The sequence below is a fragment of the Anas platyrhynchos genome, chromosome 5 (assembly GCF_047663525.1).
Source record: "Anas platyrhynchos isolate ZD024472 breed Pekin duck chromosome 5, IASCAAS_PekinDuck_T2T, whole genome shotgun sequence".
Classification (NCBI taxonomy): domain Eukaryota; kingdom Metazoa; phylum Chordata; class Aves; order Anseriformes; family Anatidae; genus Anas; species Anas platyrhynchos.
In genome coordinates this window covers 56,489,006-56,507,251 of record NC_092591.1, presented here as the reverse complement: position 1 = coordinate 56,507,251, position 18,246 = coordinate 56,489,006, and the positions used below count along the sequence as shown (strand labels likewise).

The 18,246-nt window shown below is 40.6% G+C and overlaps 1 protein-coding gene across 1 annotated transcript; it reads left to right on the top strand.

The window, feature by feature from the left end:
- The first annotated feature begins 1,936 nt into the window (after nt 1-1,936).
- Nucleotides 1,937-17,553, top strand: SLC5A12 (solute carrier family 5 member 12). The gene is made up of 15 exons (XM_038180730.2): nt 1,937-2,557; nt 4,069-4,134; nt 5,574-5,625; nt 7,102-7,169; nt 8,235-8,389; nt 9,270-9,410; nt 10,530-10,659; nt 11,042-11,130; nt 11,588-11,700; nt 13,472-13,539; nt 13,887-13,973; nt 14,630-14,808; nt 14,905-15,008; nt 15,213-15,334; nt 16,592-17,553. Exons 1-15 carry the CDS (start codon nt 2,201-2,203, stop codon nt 16,751-16,753), a joined length of 1,893 nt encoding a protein of 630 aa, XP_038036658.1. The 5' UTR covers nt 1,937-2,200; the 3' UTR covers nt 16,754-17,553.
- The last annotated feature ends 693 nt before the right edge of the window (nt 17,554-18,246 follow it).

Below are 18,246 nucleotides of genomic sequence, written 5' to 3'. Positions count from 1 at the left end.
AGGCACGCAGACGCTCTGCTCACTTAGCCCTACATGCCTGCATCCATACCCCATTAAATCGGCCTCCTGCCAGCCTGGGTTGATGTTTGACCCCAGAACCTTGCCATTGTAATGGCATGGCTTTTACCGTCGCCAAAGACATTTATTAATCAGACTCTGTAGGTATGAATCAAAATCCCAAACCTGCAGCAAATGTCCATGCTCTTGCAGTTATACGGAGAGGAAGAAGAAAGAAAAAAAAAAGCAGAAGAAAACCTGGCAAGTGAAAGTTAATGCTTTTTTGAAAGTGGACACACCTTAAGACATGTTCTGTACAAAAGAGAAATATTAACCAGTGATGGGGTACACTTAGATAAACAAATTACTGTAGGGCGGTCAGATGAGTTTACAGAGCACTACCTATAACGGCTCGCTTTGATTGAACACAATTTGGTTTATTGCTCTCTCATCTGGTCCCTCCATCGTGCTAACTGCGGGTTCCAGCACACAAGCAGTTGCTGTGGCAACAAACATGTCTTTAATTAATAGCCCAGCTTCCTCAATGGCCTGGATAGACCTCACAAATGTGTTCTTCACTTTTTAAAAACTTCGGGGGACTAAAAGTTTTTCAGCTATAGACGGAGCATTGCCTTTTGAGAAATATCTTTGCACGGTCTTTTTTAAACTCACGCTCTTCAGCAGCAACAGGCTTGGCCAACCCCCCCTTTATACTCAATCTTGCTGAAATTAACTGCAAAAACTGTCCATACTCTGCAGAACACACAGACAGAGGGGAAAGTCAGATCCAGCCACAGGCTGGATTTGCTTTGACTCTGCACCAGGAGCTGAGGGTGGCTGTCCATGTACTTCTCCTTCTCCTGAAGGGATGGACAGGATCAGGCAAAACATCAGTTCTGGATGCCTACTAACTTGCTGGGTAAAACCAACACAGCAAGACCACCTCAGTTTATGGATAACTTAAGTAGGTGTGGTGGTGTGCATCCATCCCCAGCCAAGACAAGGCTGAAAAGAAGGACTTGGGCTGTTAAAGGCCACCCCAGGCTACTGCATCTCCTGTGAGCATCCCTACAATTGACCCTCACCCCAGGGCTATGACTGCACACACGGTCTCTTTCTACAAGAAGTCCATCCTTTGGGATGAGAAGTCCACTTTGGAAAAATGTATTGCTGTGCTGTAGGCTGCAGCTGAATTAGTATTTACTTATTTCAACAAACAAAAAAACACACTAGGAAAACCTAATTAATTGAATTCCAAAAGTTATGGCAAAGATGTAGTTAAGAAGTGTTGATATTGTCTAAGCTGCTTCTCTTTGGCCCTGCAGGTCTGACCAAGCTGTCCATGGAAAAATGAAATCAGCACCTCTCACACAAACCCATTTGAGCTATAAGTAAAACTGCTCTTAGTAGCCAACAGCGAAGCTCAGGTGGTCAATGAAAGTCGCCCTCAAACACAGCACGGCCCCTTTCTGTCTGTGCTGGCTTTTCAGGATGTTTTGGTTCTGACATTGCTGGGGTAGCCAAACACATCAGGTCACCCAGCAAGTGGGCTATGGGGTTGAGGGAAGCGTTAAGAGTTACTTTGCATCATTAAAAGCCTCTGGTTCTCCAGGGCAGAGTGTCTATCAAGGAACACACCTAAAATGCCAGAGGACAAGTGTGAACCCTATCGCTGATGCTCAAGTTTAGATTTTAACCATATGAAGGAATTGCTGCTTCGAAAACAAACTCACCAGTAGGGTCATAGGTCTGTACAACGAGCTTTCCTTCATTTCCCTCTCCTTTATTTATTTTTTTATTGCTCTCATTTTATTATTTAAAAATGCTGAGAGGTCAGAAAAGAGTCAGATCAAGTCAATCTGTCAGGCTAATATTTAACCATAAATTAAAACCTCGCAGATAAAAAGGGAGTGTAGTACAGGTTTCACAGCTACATCCCCCAGCCCAGCCTGCCAGAAACATCAGTAGCACTAGGGTCTAAGTGCATGCAGCACCTTCCCAACTCATACCCAGCCTTTTTTTTTTTTTTCTTTCCTCATCAGAGGTGACCAGGATAAAAAAGTCCATAGCAGAATAGTCTGTTTATTATTTGTCGTTGATAAGCTGTAGATAAGCTACACCTTTGCTGCTAAGAGTAGATCTGCTCAGAGCACCAGCTGCAGTATATCAGAATCCTCTATCAGAGAATTGCCCAGCTGGTGCTATGTCGAACTTTATAGCTCCAGAAATTAACAAGTTTGTGGTTTGGGACTATGTTGTTTTTGCTCTACTATTTTTAGTATGTGCTAGCATTGGAGTCTTTTTTGCAATTAAAGGGAGAAAAAAGAAAACCTCCAAGGAATTTTTGGTGGGCGGTAAGCAGATGTCCTATGGACCAATAGCTTTCTCTCTCACATCCAGTTTCATGTCAGCAGTGACAGTGCTGGGGACACCCTCTGAAGTTTATCGCTACGGGGCAGCCTTCGTCCTTTTCTTTCTTTCATATACCATTGTCATCATTTTTACTGCTGAGCTTTTTCTACCTGTATTTTACCAATCCGGCATTACAAGCACTTATGAGGTAAGTAAATATATGTATATAAATATATATTTTGAATGGCTTTTATTCCACTATAAAAGACAGCATGAGAAATATAGATATTTCTAGAGAACAATCCATGACAGAAGACTTTCTGCAATATTTTACAGAACAAATGTACTAATACAAGAATTATACTAAAAAATGGGTTGCATTATACAAACTAGTTAGTTACTACATAACTTGAAGGCAGAAATTAAATTTTAAAATGCTTTTGTATATTTGGGAACCCCTACAGCCCCTTTAATAACCTGCTGTAGATCTTGCTGCTCATGTTTATGGGAAGTTTTGGCTGAGCTAGGATTGAATGAGCAAAGCCATGTTAGTTCAGAAGGAGCTTCTTGGTAACGTGAAGGCTGCCCTTGTTCTCTGTGCCCAAACCTTTCTGAGCAAATTCTGTCCTGTCAAACAGTTCTGCCAGGGTATTTGGGAGTATTTCAGTGACAGGCAGTAAAAAATAAAACTGACCATCTATTTCCACTACTAGATCTGACTGCATTTTCTAGCTGGTTTTGATGCAAGATCTGAGAATTACTTTTCCTTATCTGAACCACGGGAGGTGTCATGGCAATCACACTCCCTTGAAGCATACTGGCTAGTGAACTCCTGAATTAATTTTGGAAACAAGTCAAATTACACAAATAAGCTATTAATTTGTACAGCAAAGTGTGTGGCTTATTATGCAAGAGACAAAAGAGATTATCATGAACAAAATTAGTGAGAAACAGGCCGTTTTTAAAATATTATGCCTAGAGACGTGTAAAGGCTTGTACCCAGTGTCTGATGAGGAATGCACAGGGTCAGGGCCCAGGAAGAGACCCAGCCCACACAGGGCTGCCACATCTTTAGCAACGCAGACTTCATCTTTTAGTCAACTCTACGTAGAGATGTTAGGTGGTGATTCTGGTTTCAAATCTGGGCTTTTGAAGCTAGAGCTCGCGTTTAAGTCGCATGATAATAAGGAACACCTCACTACATCCCATGGGAGCCTGGAAGAACCCGACTTGTAGGTCATAGGCAGATTGGGTTTTAGATTAAGACAAAGCAAATGACAAAGCCAGCTTAGCTTGGGGGCAGCAAAGGCCTCTACATTGCTGCTCCTCCATCTGCTCCACCACTCTTTTTGTCCTGTTTCAATTAGAGATGACCTTGAGTTTCCTCTTCCAACAGTTGGAATATACTTCCATTTCAAGTTTTAAGTTTCTTTTTCTTTGTAGCTTCTGGGCTTTTTCAGGTATTTCCAGTACAAACAGATACTGAATACTGCAGCCCAGCATATAATTTCAACTACATTTTGTGAAGGAAGAGATTTCTGAAATGTAATTATCTCTATGTGTGATAGCAATTATGCTCTCCTGTTCATTACTCACAGCAGTAGAGTCAGTTGCCAGTAGTTTTACTTGCACAGCAAGCTGTTACTCAGGGAGAACAGAAGGTTAATAGCTGTGTCACAGATGCTACATGTGCAATTTACTGAAATTCCTCTTTCCTAGTATTTGGAGTTAAGATTTAACAAGATCGTCCGTCTCGCTGCAACACTGATCTACATCCTGCAGACGGTAAGAAGATATTGCCTCTTGGTTTGTGATAATTTCACTCAACATATTTATTTTGAAGTACTCGTGTCAGACTGCACTTTTTTTTTTTTTAATGAGATACTTTAATGAGCTTTCCTTTTTTTTGTAGTTGGACTGTGAATGTTAAAAAGAAAAGATAGTTGCTTTCCTACTTTCTTCTTCCTGCTTATGATTAAAAATGTCATTCTTTTTGTCTTTAACACTGAGATGTTCTCCTAAACTGGCATATCTTCTCAAATTCCTGGTCCCGCTGTTTCCTTGAAATCCCTCTCTGTCCAAGAGAGTGACTTATGTCTTTCTTGAGAAACTAGATGAGCAATATTAGGTGCACATAGTGCAACTGTTACCCATTTACAACACTGGGATGAGGCTATCCCAGTGCAAGGCTGCTGCATGTGGTACCTCCTGGGGGATGCCCAGATGGCTCCAGCCCTGTGATGGTCCCGGTGGCAACCCTTCGAGGAGGCAGCTGGGGTTTCCTCCCAGCCTCTGCCCAGGACAAGGGAGAGGCAGATGAGTTGGCAGTGCCTGCCCAGCTGCTCCAAGGCAGCAGGAGGGGTAGGGTCAGCCAAGCCTCGGTCCCAAAATGCTTGATCCCATCAACAGGTCTCAGGGTCAAAGCCCAACAGACCACAGGGCAGAAATCACTGCTTAGCATGTACAGACTTCCACATTTATAGACTGCTCAACGTTACCATACAGCACTGACTAGACAGCCAGTCCACACTTCTGCATGTACAGATAAAATAAATCATAACTTTCCTGGCTGTTGGGCAGAGAGGCTGAGCAGAGACTAGCTTTACTTACCCCAAAAAACACTTGCGGAGCGACCCAAAACACCACTGTAAACATCAAACAGCTTTTTTTGCCCTTGGATATAAATGTTCACCAGGTTTCTCAAAATATTAATAATGTATTCAATGAAAACCTTTGGGACACTGGGTGACATTTCTTTTTACTTCCAATCCATTTTTATTAATTCTAGGACCTTTATCATTAGATACAAATGCTCATTTGCTTTCAGATGGTTTCACTCTCAGTCTGTCAGAACATATACATGAAGGGCATCACGTTAACTACTTTGCAAGCAGCTGAACAAGGGAAGTTTTATTTCCCAAATCCAATACAAGCTACTCCCCCATCACTGTGTTTTACTCACTCCTCCCTGTATTTGATGAGAACATTTTGGACGTCTACTCATCTTAGCAATGAATGAAGTAAGAAATATCAAGATGGATAATAGTCCTTCCATGAGAAAGGAGTTAAAACAAGCATTTTTATCTTGTAAAGATAGAAAATAATTCAAAATGATCTAAAAAAGCCTCTAGATCTGGTATTCTGCTCTAAGCCCCTTTCTAAATAGAAGCATTATCACCGATAACTCACATAGACTTGTGTTTCATGAACTTTTTCTCCTTCAGATCCTTTACACAGGAATAGTGGTTTATGCTCCATCACTGGCTCTCAACCAAGGTGAGTTTCCATGCCTACATGGCTACCCCAAATAACCACACCACAAGCAGAGTAACTAAAGTGAGGAAAGTAGATAAGAATTGGCTAACAAAAAAGCTCTCAAAACTTCTGTAGCAAGGTTTTTGCCTGCACCTAGAAGCTCTCAGTTTCTGACTCACGAGGCCCCTCTCACACCAGTAAAGTAGCCTGTGCCCAACATTTGCTGTTCTGTTCTGCTCTGCACTTCGTAACAACGCAAAGAAGTTAGAGATGAGCAATTTCTCAACATCCTGACAAAGTTCACAGTACAAGCTGACGATCCAAGACCGTATTCTGTACTTTGATTCCTCCGTTCCCCGTCTCCCTGTGCTGCTATTACTGTTAGTACCTAAGGCACAAAGCTGAGATTCTTCTGTCTCAAGGTGTTTGCAATTGCACAGCTGCGTGTAGAGATGTGGGAGAGTAAGGCATCTTACCAGTCATTAAAGCAGCTGGGAGCAGTTTCATTTAGGGATGATACTGAGTTAATGCCCCTATGGATGCTGAGGGAATTTTTTCTGGCAGGGATGTAATCTTTCAGGCAAGATGAAAGTCGAGCTCCTGGAGGTAATGGTTATGTTGAAAGATCCTACTGCATTTTTGACACGATGCCAAAATTTGAACTCTCATTCTGATTCCCATGAGCCTAAGCCCATTCCTTGTAGCTGGATGCTGAGCTACTTCACATACTTCTTTCATTCATCTTGAAAACCAGGCATACAGCATCCATCACCATAGAAAGGATTAGTGAATTTACTATCACAGAGCATAGGGAACCACCTGAGCCTAACTCCTGGCATACCTGATTTAATTAAGATTGATTTGGAAGAGATTAGGAGGCTCTTTGCATTGTTCATCATCCAAGTTGCATTTGATTTGTCTGATACCACCTTTCACATGCCGTCGCATTTCCTCCCTCTGGAGCTCAGCTGTATGTTACGCGACAGATGTGAGTCGCCAAAGTTCATGTTCATAATTAGGTCATACTAATCTTCTTACTAACAGAACCTTTATAAGTAGATGTGGTCTCACAAACTGTGCCTGATGGGAGATATTTCATTATAACCCAACTGAAATTTGTACATCTTTTATATAGAAACTTTGTGAAGTGAAATGTACTTGCAAAATACTATGCATTAAAACAATTCATCAGAAGTATGGTTTAGCACTAAGCTATTCCTAATCACAGGGAATGGATTATTATTATTTTTTTTTTTGCTTTTATTCTTATGCATTACTTTTGCACACTTGAAAGCTAACTTGCAACAAAACAACAATGCAAAGCAGCGTCTAGTAGGGTTAAGAAACCTGAACAATCCAGCAAAACTCCTAACAAACACAGAGATGAAAAATTATTTAAGTTCATCCTTCCAGGGCTAAAGGAACACAGCTTTTCTGTTACCATCCAGATAGTCTACCCCCATTTTGCTAACCAGTTGTTTTTCTTTGGTTTCGCAGTCACTGGATTTGATCTCTGGGGCTCCGTTGTTGCGACAGGAATTGTCTGCACTTTCTATTGCACTCTGGTATGTAACATGCACCACCAAACAGCTTAAATACAGATTTTTAATTGAACCATCCTTAATTCAACATGATAGCCTATAACAGAGGTAAGGTTTCTAAACATGGTCTGTGTGTTTCAAGTACTAGAACATGAAATAAATTTCTTTCAGACTGGTATGAATAAGTCTATTTGGAGGGGAAAAAAAATCTCTCAAATACTCTGCTATATGTCTCAAGGTTTAAGTCAGAGTGCAGATAAGGAAGTGATAACCTTCCCTTACCATACTATATCTTTTGAGGTGTTTCACTTTACCTTTTACAAGTTACAGACTGAAAAACACTTTAATGAAAAATGTGCCTCTGGCGTCACCCCAGATCAAGTGCAGAGTGATAAAACCTAGGAAGGATGGCCAACAGGTCATGGAGAGAGCTTTGCTTCTGAGAGGAAGCCCTGTGAGAGTTTGGGTAACAAAAACAAGATAAACACTGCAGTGGAAGTGGCAGAGCACTTAGGCTCAGGATACATGCAATTTCTAGTTGTCATGACATTACTACCACTGATGAAGTTTGTCAGTATTTCAACCCATGCTGGAAATACTACTTATGCTGCTTTAGCACAGATTTGATAAAATATGAAAGTATCTACAGAAGAAAGCTGAGCTGCAAACATTCTGGGGGGTATTCTGTGTCATTAGTCTAATCACGGTCCACTGGGCTTTAAGAAGTATGAAGATTGCTATGGGAAGTACAACCATCAGCCAAGTTGTACTCCCTAAGCTTGTTCCACACCATGATGTATTCTTCAAATACATATTAAGAAGGCAGAAAAAAAACATTTAACTGGAGGTCAGATATTCTCATACGATTCTGGACTTCTGGATTCTGGACAAGCCGTTTAGGCTCCATCTCATCATTTGATTTGCAGAAATACAACCTTTTTGGGAGGATATAAAGGAAGTTTAAGAAAAGGTCTGATTTGCTAGATAGACAGTAGTCCATGAGCTCCTCAAATAAGGTGTACTTTGACTTGCCACTATATTTGAGAGACAAGAAAGAAGATGAGAACATACAGTTTCTGTTTGTTTCAGGGAGGATTAAAAGCCGTTGTCTGGACTGATGCATTTCAAATGGTGGTTATGGTGGCTGGCTTCGTGACAGTCTTGATTCGAGGAACTATTCTGAGTGGTGGATCGACCAAGGTCTGGGAAGATGCCTATGAAGGATCACGACTAAGCATATTTGAGTAAGAAACAATGGTTCAAACCTTTTATTTTTGTACCCTTGGTGTATAGAAACCCTATTCTGATCAAAACACAAATACTCTACCATGCTATAGTTACATACTAACAGGCAACTATCTCAGAAAAGCCTAGTCCTTATTTCTTCAGTTCTTGGGAATGTAGTTGACTTCCAAGGAGAGAGAAATTCCTCTTTTCATTACCTACTCTGAAGAAATGAAAGTCCTACTGAACTCAAAGGAAGCTCCAGCATTTTCTTTGTGTAGTTACAAACCCACCCAATAATTCCTTCCAGTCATACACATCTGCCATTTTCTGTTCATAGAAAAGGCACTTTATCTGACGTACACTCACCACAGCAGTTAGAAATGGGGAACCAATGCACTCGGATAGCAAACTTCCCTTCATTTTGCTGTTTGGGGCATTGACTGAAAAGTTCATTGATCAAGGCAAGTCACTGACAGAAAATAGCAGCAAGGTCAAATGTTATCTGCAACACGTATTAACAGAATTGCAAAGAAGACAGATGTAAGACAGAAAGATGTTCTTGTAATGGTTAGAATTGCTGAGTAATGAAATTTCATTGTTAAAAAAAAAAAGATAACACTGCAGCTGAAGCAATATCTTTTAAAGAAAATGATACTTCAGGATGATGTAACTAAAAGCTTGGAGGATTTTTAAGAGTTTAGTGTATGGCTTTATTGCTTACTGATAATGGGATCCCAGGCAGGATGGTTTGCTGGTTGTTTGGTGTAACATGAAGATCTGAAATTTCAACATAAACCTTCTAGATGTTATTTATTTCTTAGTCCTACCTAATCATCTACCTCTTGCTGAATGAAACTCTGTTGCAGTAAGTGAACTGCTTCTCTTTTTCTTTTGTAGCTTTGATATAGATCCCTTAAGACGACATACCTTTTGGACAATTGTTGTTGGCGGAGCATTTACATGGCTGGGGCTCTATGGAGTTAATCAGTCCACAATACAGAGATGCATTTCTTGCAAATCCGAGAAGCACGCTAAGATGTAAGTTGCCTATCCTTAACCTATCCTAGCAATCAAGCGTACTGACAGACATGGAATTATACCAACAGTTTGTCTAAATAAATATTGGAACAATGTTGGGTGGTAGTTAGCCAACTTTGGCCTATTAGTCTTTTCCCTCTGGTCCTAAACTACATAAAATACATTAAGAAAGTAAAGTAGGTAAGCTAAATTTGCAGTTCATTTATCTGGTGTCAAGCTGCCAAATTCATCTTCAGCTGCAGAGTTTGGATACGACACCCAAAGAAGCACTGACTGTACCTTTTTTGGAAAATCATTCTTTCAGGAATCCTATCCATATTGTATTTTATTGATATTGGTTAATCAGTTAATGGAGTACGATAGAACAAAGCATCGTCTAAATAAAATGGGATCATGAATGATTAAAAGTATAAAACATACATTTAAAAACAACAACAACAACAAACAAACAAAAAACAAACAAACAACAACAAACAAAAACAAAAAAACAGAATTACTGGAGAATAGTGAAACTTATTGGATAATAGTGAAAGTCCCAACAGCATAGCTCTGAACTGGAATTGGCCCTAGCCAGGGACCTTGCGAAAGGTGATGACCAAACACAATGAAGGCTGTATAATACCTGGCAGGTTCCTGGAACTACAGAATTACTGAACCACAGTCACACAACCTCCCCAGCAGATGATACCATTCATGTCCATTTCCCTGACTAAAAAAGAAAAGCACGTTGCTTCACACAATAGCATCACAACCACAATGGAATCCATGCAAAATAATATTCTGTACATCTTAAAGGGAGAAGAGCAACAACTCCAAACAGACAAAAATCCTCTCATACAAGTGAGAGGAGGGACAGCCTCAGGGTCTGGTGCAGCCTGTGCTGCATAGAACAGTTACTGGCTTTGCATGAATCTCTTCCAATGGTACATCATGACCTAGAACATGTATTTTTACTGTATAGCATGAACAGGCTGTGTTTTTCACCTTTTTTTTTTTTTTTTTTTTTTTTGTAGTACAGCTAGCTTTGATCAAGATGTCTCAAAAAATTATGGATAATTAATGTATAACATTTTTCCTATATTTATCTTTTGTTAAATAGAATTTCTCTTCTGTTCTTAGAGCACTTTACCTGAATTTATTGGGACTTTGGATAGTCCTGGTGTGTGCAGTATTTTGTGGTTTAGTGATGTATTCTCACTACAAGAATTGTGACCCTTGGACTGCTGGTTTCATTTCAGCTCCTGATCAGGTATAGATACTTATAATAATTATTATTTCTAAAATTATTATTATTATTATTATAAGATTATTATTATTTGGAGCTGCTTTGGGCACAGATATTGCATGAGTAAAGACCATTTAGATTTTGTGGGATGCTTTGTGTCACTCTGCAGGCACTGAGGTGATTGCTGAATCAGGGCTAGTATCCATATATTCTAACACTCCTGCAGTACTGATCTGATGGAGTGTTTTTGCTACACAATTGAGGCTTTTCTCAAAATCTGAAATGACTTGTTAGCTGGAACAAAACCAGAATTAAGCAGCATGATCAGAAGCAGCTACTTATCTTCTGTTACCCAGCAAAATCTTAACTGATTTCTCATGTTGGTCTTCTGTGTCTTCTGCCCCAGCTCATGCCGTATTTTGTTATGGACATCTTTTCCTCGATGCCAGGAGTCCCAGGACTATTTGTTGCATGTGCATTCAGTGGAACGCTGAGGTATGAAGTGACATTTTAGCTACGCACCACTGATTCCTTGAACGGGGCCAAAACAAGAAACACTATGTAATACACAGCTGTTTTTCTTAGCACATTCCAGAAAGAAGCCGTAGCACTTTGCCAAGTTGTATTATATTATACCAAAGTTTGGCTCCATATCTCCAATACCTCTTTTATCTCAAATACGTTTTAGAATAACATGACCAACACAAAGAAAAGTGTATGGTAAAGCTGAGGAAATGTTTGTTCTCTTCATAAAAGAGCTCAGCTTACTGAAATAACTGAAAACCTGACAGCCATAATATCATAGTTAGGAAGAGAAAGCTTTTCATCAGGGCTATCTGCGCATGAAGAGTACATTTTATACTATTAATGCTGAGAAAGAGGCGGCATTTCTCTATAAATACAACTTCATTTCAGTTTTGCATTTACTTAACATCCTTGTTCTCTCCTACAGCACAGTGGCGGCAAGCATCAACGCTTTAGCAACTGTTACCTTTGAAGACTTGGTCAAGCAGTGTTTGCCAAACCTCTCTGAGAAGAAGAGCACATGGATCAGCAAAGGCTTATGTAGGTAGCCCAAGTGGAATCCATCTGTTTAAAGGCAATGGTCTCTGTCCCTCCCAATTGCTATTATTACAGGAAAGAATAGTGTGGGATTTTATATACTCTGGCAAGAAGCTTTATTGCCTTAAGGCTTTCTACTTGGTCTATAGCAAAAGAAAGGCTTATATAGAGAGTAATCAGCCCATCTATGATCTCTTCTACCCCCTGGAGACGCTTCTTCCCCCTTCTCACATCTCTGTTAACCACAGAACAAGCCAGAGATGATGCTTTTAACTTAATTTTAGTTACTTATCTGAGGAACTTAAGTTGAATAGCAAGAATACTTCTCGTAACTGTGCATCACAATATGGTCTACTAACATCTGAACAACCACATCACTGAGCTGTGATGTCTCTGTCATGTGAATTCAGGAAGTTTGCCAGTGAACACATGCAGTACCTACAGAATTGTGCTCCTTTCCTTGCAGTAAAATTAAGGACTGCATTGCTAGAACAGCTTCTGAACTATAAAGCTAAAGATACTTCAGCTAGTCTATAGTTCAAGGGCTAAAAATGAAGAAAGGTAGGAACAAAGAAGCCCATTGCTAACTTGCAGAAGCTTGCACATTATATCACATAGGACAATGAAACTGTACTCCAAAGCAAAGCAAACCCAGCACTTGTGCGATTAGCGAGGGGCAGTGCCTGTACTGACCACTTCAGAAATCCATTTCTGCTTCCAACCCCACCTTGTCCTTTAAGCCTTCATCAGTCTAATGCTTCATGAAAATTTAGCATGTTCTGTACCATATCACATGGTACAGAAACAAATATAGGCTAGCATCAACCATGAAAAAGCACATTTTTTTTTTTTTTTTTTTTTTTAACGTACTTAAGATAATAGAGAAGATTCTGGAAACTCCTTTACAACACAAAAAGAATATCAGTGTAATTACCACATTGGCCTATAGTAGTATTACTGAATATTATTACTTCATAGTAAGAAGCACAATAAGACTTTTCTGTTCAAATTTAGAGAATCATAGGTTTTCAATTTTTTTCAGAAGACAATGTACATGTGAAAATGAAAAGAAAAACTGTCAAAACCAAGTCCAAAATGGTTTGAATTTCTAAGATAAGTTTTAGAAGCATTGCAGCAATGTCATAATGTCATAACCCTTTTATAAGTATTGTATTAGCATCATAACCCAGTATTGGAATTTGATAACATCACAGAAGAGCAAAACCAAGACTCTGTCTCCATAACCACTCCAACATTTTGTTCCAGATTTACCACTTACTTCTTAGCTTCTACAGTTAGTACAGTTAGAACCATTTTTACATCCAGTAACAAAGGTTTGCTAGCACATAAGAAATTCTGTTGCTGAGTCTTGACTCGAGACTTCTACAACAGAGTTGTCTACCACAAGGTTAAAACAGGTGTAAAGTGGAAAAAAAAAAAAAAAGCTGTTTTGTTTATCATTGCTCAATTCAATCATTAGATCATTAAAAATATTATTTAAAGGCAATAGCAACTGAAACATTTTTACAGGAGACATAACTTCTAACGCAATTCCACTGCTAAATTCTACTTCATAAGAACAAACAAACAAACCCCACCAGGCAACAAAATCAACATAACTTCACAGTGCTGAGTGCTTAATGGTCTGCTTTACATATCAAAACCCATACTGCAAATTCCTCCATGCTGCCTGGTCACTTATGACACTACATCAATTACAAATGGACTGCACTATGAACCAGCACTGACAATCATTCTGCTTGATCTTTTCCAGGTATATTATATGGCGCCTTGTGCACTTCAATGGCTGCAGCAGCATCACTGATGGGAGGAATCGTGCAGGTATCTAGTGCTTTAGAAATGCAACAAACTGAACATTAACAAACTGAAATGTAATGAACTGAACCAGTAATGCTGACATCCCTGGGGCCTGCTAGCTTACCTGAACAATGTCTGTGGATACTTAATTCCTCATCTGCTAAGTGAAATAATTAAGAAAAAAAAGAATTATAAAAAATCTCTTGCTACTTACTCATTTCCAAGAAGTTGATATTGATTGCAGTTCTTTCATGGTGTGTCAAAGTTACTGTTTGTCCTTTCTCCCTCACTGAAACTTGCAGATGGCAATCAGAATTGCTTAAGCTCCCCCAGCTGTTCCTTAGGCTTATGTCTCTTCTCTACGTCCACAGGCTGCACTCTCCATTCACGGGATGTGTGGGGGTCCCATGCTGGGATTATTTACCCTGGGAATTATCTTTCCTTGTGTTAACTGGAAGGTAAGAAAAAAAATCCTTATTAACTAAAAGAACACAAAAAGTACCTCAGTGTATTTTGGTTAAGACCCCACCATGAAAATTATTTTGTGGATTCAGACTTGGATTTAGAGTCCAAGCTGGCCATCAGACTTAGAGCCTGAGAACTGTTTAGAAACCCCTTCTCACTGTCTGCACGTATCCAGTTTGAATTTAACTCTACCTAACTGTGGAATAATTAGATCAACATTTGACTTTTTTTTTTTTTTAATTAAATATTTTAATTTCTTCTCTTTTACATAAAAAATCAACATAACACATGCCCCCCACACCCTCAAACCCATATCCACCTTGGGAAGTGCAGAATGACTTCAGTCACTCTGCCTTCACTAACTCGGGTTTTAATTCAGGTACAGCATAGCATGAGCTCTTTTCACACAGCCCCATGGGTGGTCCCACCACATTTACCTGGCAGTAAGACTCTACTCTGTCACTGTAGTTTTGATCACCACCGTTTTGCTGCAGCTCTCCTACCTAGAGGAAAGCAGGTCACCGTGTTTGACACCTCAGCCAAGAGAGCGCCTAGATGATATATGCTGACAGGGAAACCACAAACATTTGCTGAGATGTGCTTCCCATGCACTCCCTATCTCTGACTGTTCCTTTCTCTCCCTACCAAGGGCGCTATCGTTGGCCTCCTAACCGGGATCACCTTGGCCTTCTGGGCTGGCATCGGCTCCTTCATTTATCCCGCGCCAGCCACCAAGACCCTTCCCCTGGAGCTGTCGACTCTCAACTGCACGCTGGCGAACACTACGAGCCTGCTGACCACGGTGGCCCCCACAGCAGCCGCCAGCAGGTATTTCCCCATCACCATGGGCTCAGGCCAGCACAAGCACGCCCCATGGCAGCAGCCATTACAAGCGGCTTTTCTCTCTCTGTCATGTCTCCTCAGGCCGCTGCTGGCAGACACTTGGTACTCGCTGTCCTACCTCTACTTCAGTGCCATCGGCTGCCTGGGCTGCGCCATCGCAGGGCTGCTGATCAGCTTTCTAACAGGTTGGTGTTTTACAAAAACAAAGCCCTGTTATACAAGAACCCAGCTCTGAGGCTGAAGAGTGGCAGGGGAGCCCTGTGAGCAGCTCACGAAGCCCAGCCTGAGGGGAGCGTGGCTGCTGAGGGCCCACCTCATGCTGAGGCACCCGGAGCTCACACCCAGCTTTCTACAGCCGTACCTTCAACTTCCCTATCTCCTCCTTTCAGGCCCTACCAGAGGAGAAGACATCCCCCCAGTGCTAATTAAGCCCATCTGCAACCTGTTTTGCTTTTGGTCCGAAAGGCTCAAGACGCTGCTGTGGTGCGGTGTGCGGCACGACAGCCAGGATGTGAGTACTCGCGCGGAGCTGTGGCAGCCGCCCGCTACGGTCACGGCAGGGGTGACTGCGTGACTGGAAGTGAGACGGGCCAAACCCAGGCTCAGCTCCAGCCAGCAATAGGTTACTTATTTCCCCATGGGTGGACAGGGCTGACCTCCCCGTCAGGCGGCCGAGCAGGGACAAAGCCGCACTTTACACCCTAGCGAGGGGTTCACCCAGCTGCTGCCTCCTCCCACTGAGTACATGAAGAGAAATTTTAGCACTTACATGTCCATGGAGCTCTCCTGCTGCCATCCCAGCCTCCCAAGCCAGCAGAACTTCTCCATTCTCCTGGCCAGCTCATCATGCAGAGAGGCAACTGCAGGCACCTGGGGGAGATATTGGCTCCTCCCCAGGTGTCGTTAGGGAGGAGCACCCCGTTTTCTTGTGCTATCGCAACATTTTGCACAAAAACAACATTGCTCCTTCTTGGCAAAATCTTCTAGGCTCAGAAATACAAGTCATGTACAGAGACATCTACGAGTATCTCAAAATCTTGAAAGTAATCTTTAGCCTGCAAGACTCACAGTATTTGGCAATAAAGTCCCTCCCCACTCAGCTTGCATCAAGTTTGACGTTACATTTGATGGTCTAATTTGGAGAACAGCTGTGGCTCTAGATTTACTTCAGCTGTTTGACTTGGCTTTTAGGTGTTCAACTGAGACTTTCTACAGAGAAATAAATCCCCATGTTAATAAAAGCAGGAAAAAAAGTCACACGTGCATTTATCCCCTTGTATTTGCTTAAAATATAGAATAACAACATTAATTAATTTGTTGCAGTGTGAAACCACTCAGGCAAGTGTAGGCCAATTAGACAGACCACTAAAATGCAGATAAATATGCTAATGAAAAACTAAATTTCAGTGATTGGTAACACACCAAAAACATATTTCAAGACTTGTACATCAACAGAGGAGTTCTGAGAAGTTGTTTCTGTGGCTTTTATTTGTTGCTTTTATTAGAGACTTTCCATGGGGAAATGAGAAAAATCAGTGACTGTTGGGGGGGGATAGGGTGTGAGTGTGGGGAGACGGGACACTAAACAGCACGCATTTGTTGGTCTGACAGTCATTTTAAGTAGCGAAGCACTTGGATCTGCAGGAAAATACATTTCACCATGTAACATGATACCCTCTAAGCAACACAAAAAAAAAAAAAAAAACCACAAAAAAAAGCAGTTCATGCACTCTTCAAACTACTAAGGTATTTTTGTTCTTTTTTTCAGGTGGACTGTGAAAAAAATCTACCTACAGTTACTACAAATAAAACTGGAACAGAAGATATCACCTTCAAGAATAGTGTCAATGAAGAAAAAAGAAGCCAATTACCTGGTTATAATCCTGAGGAAAAATCCTATACTAATATGAACAGAGAATCTCGTCTCTAGAAGTGGAGGAACAAGGGACATTTAATCAAACTTTATTTCTCCAGCTTCAGAAATGAAGAGCTCTTTATATTGCATTTACCAGCTTTTAGATGACCAAGAGAGAACAATTGCTCTCTATAGCAATAAAGGCCAGATTTTTATGAATTTCATGACAGAACTGGGAAATCATAAAACAATAGGGTTTTGGAAGCACTGCTATTTCAGAAGAAATGTTTCATGAATCTTTTCATGGAAACTCCTACTAGGAAGTAGCTGCGATACGTCTATACCACATTCTCTGTTCAGTAACTACTCATTGAAGGGAAACGTGCAAAGGTGAACTTGTGATAAAACAAGCAAGCCTTCAGATAAGCTTCTAGGGTCTCTCACTAAGGTGAGACTGTGAACTGCCCTCTGATGGAGGGCATGCTCTCTCCGCAGCTGATGGAGAGAGCTCAGGGGAAAGGATGGAGGTTAAGCTGAGCTAGAATGTGCCTATTCTTAGGTATTACAAAAAGCCTCCTCACAGGAACGTTGTATAGACCAGACTGGTCTTTTGTTGACTGAGTTAATCGTGCTTGCTTCCTCTGTGGAACAAATATGTCTTTATAATGTCTTATTCAAAGCTATAGAAGAGGGTAACAGATTTTACTTCAAATCCAGGATTGTTCTTTATCCATATTAGTCTTGGAAAGACATCCTTTCAGCTTGAAAAGATTATCTTCAGGCTTTTTGTTTGGTTGAATGTTTATGTATTTTTTTTTTTTTTAAGCTGCAAAATCCATTTACTAACTGTATGCAATAAAGAAAATAAACCCACATTTTATGTTTCCTCAGTAGCAATCCATGAATCCATGTTGAATTTTGATTAAAAAGGCACATGATTAGGTGAAATAATTTCTGCAGTATAATGTCTTGCAAAAATGTACCTAGTCCACTAGGTTGTGAATCAAACTCAACAGACTACCTCTTACCTGGATAAACTTATGGATGATTTTTTTTTTTTTAAATCCACCATTAAATGAAAAAGATGGAAAATATCAAAGTCAACTCAGCCACTTACAGACTCAGCTGATACTTAGCTCATGTTTCTCTGAAGAAGACAGTTCTTGTTTTTGTTCAATCAGGGACCATCTTTATGATGAAGATATGGTCCTACCTGGTCCTCCAAACTACATCCCATCTGTATTCATGCCCTACCTCTGGGAACAGTCCCAGGATACTCAATTAGAAGACAAAAATAACAGTTTCTAAGTGACACTGTCTTGCTTGTGGGAGACACTTGGTCAACAAACCGAGAGTTAAGTCAATATTTGCGTTACTCCCTTTCACACCACTTTTATAATCTCATAAAAGCTTACAGCTGAATCTGGCTGGCAGCCTGTTGTCTCACGTGGCATGCTTTCTGTTCCTGCTTGATACAGTTAGCAAGACAGATCAAAACTTAGTGACCACTACTGCTGTATCTTTTATATCTCACGGCCAAAAAAAAGTGAGAACTGCATTCTCTCAGA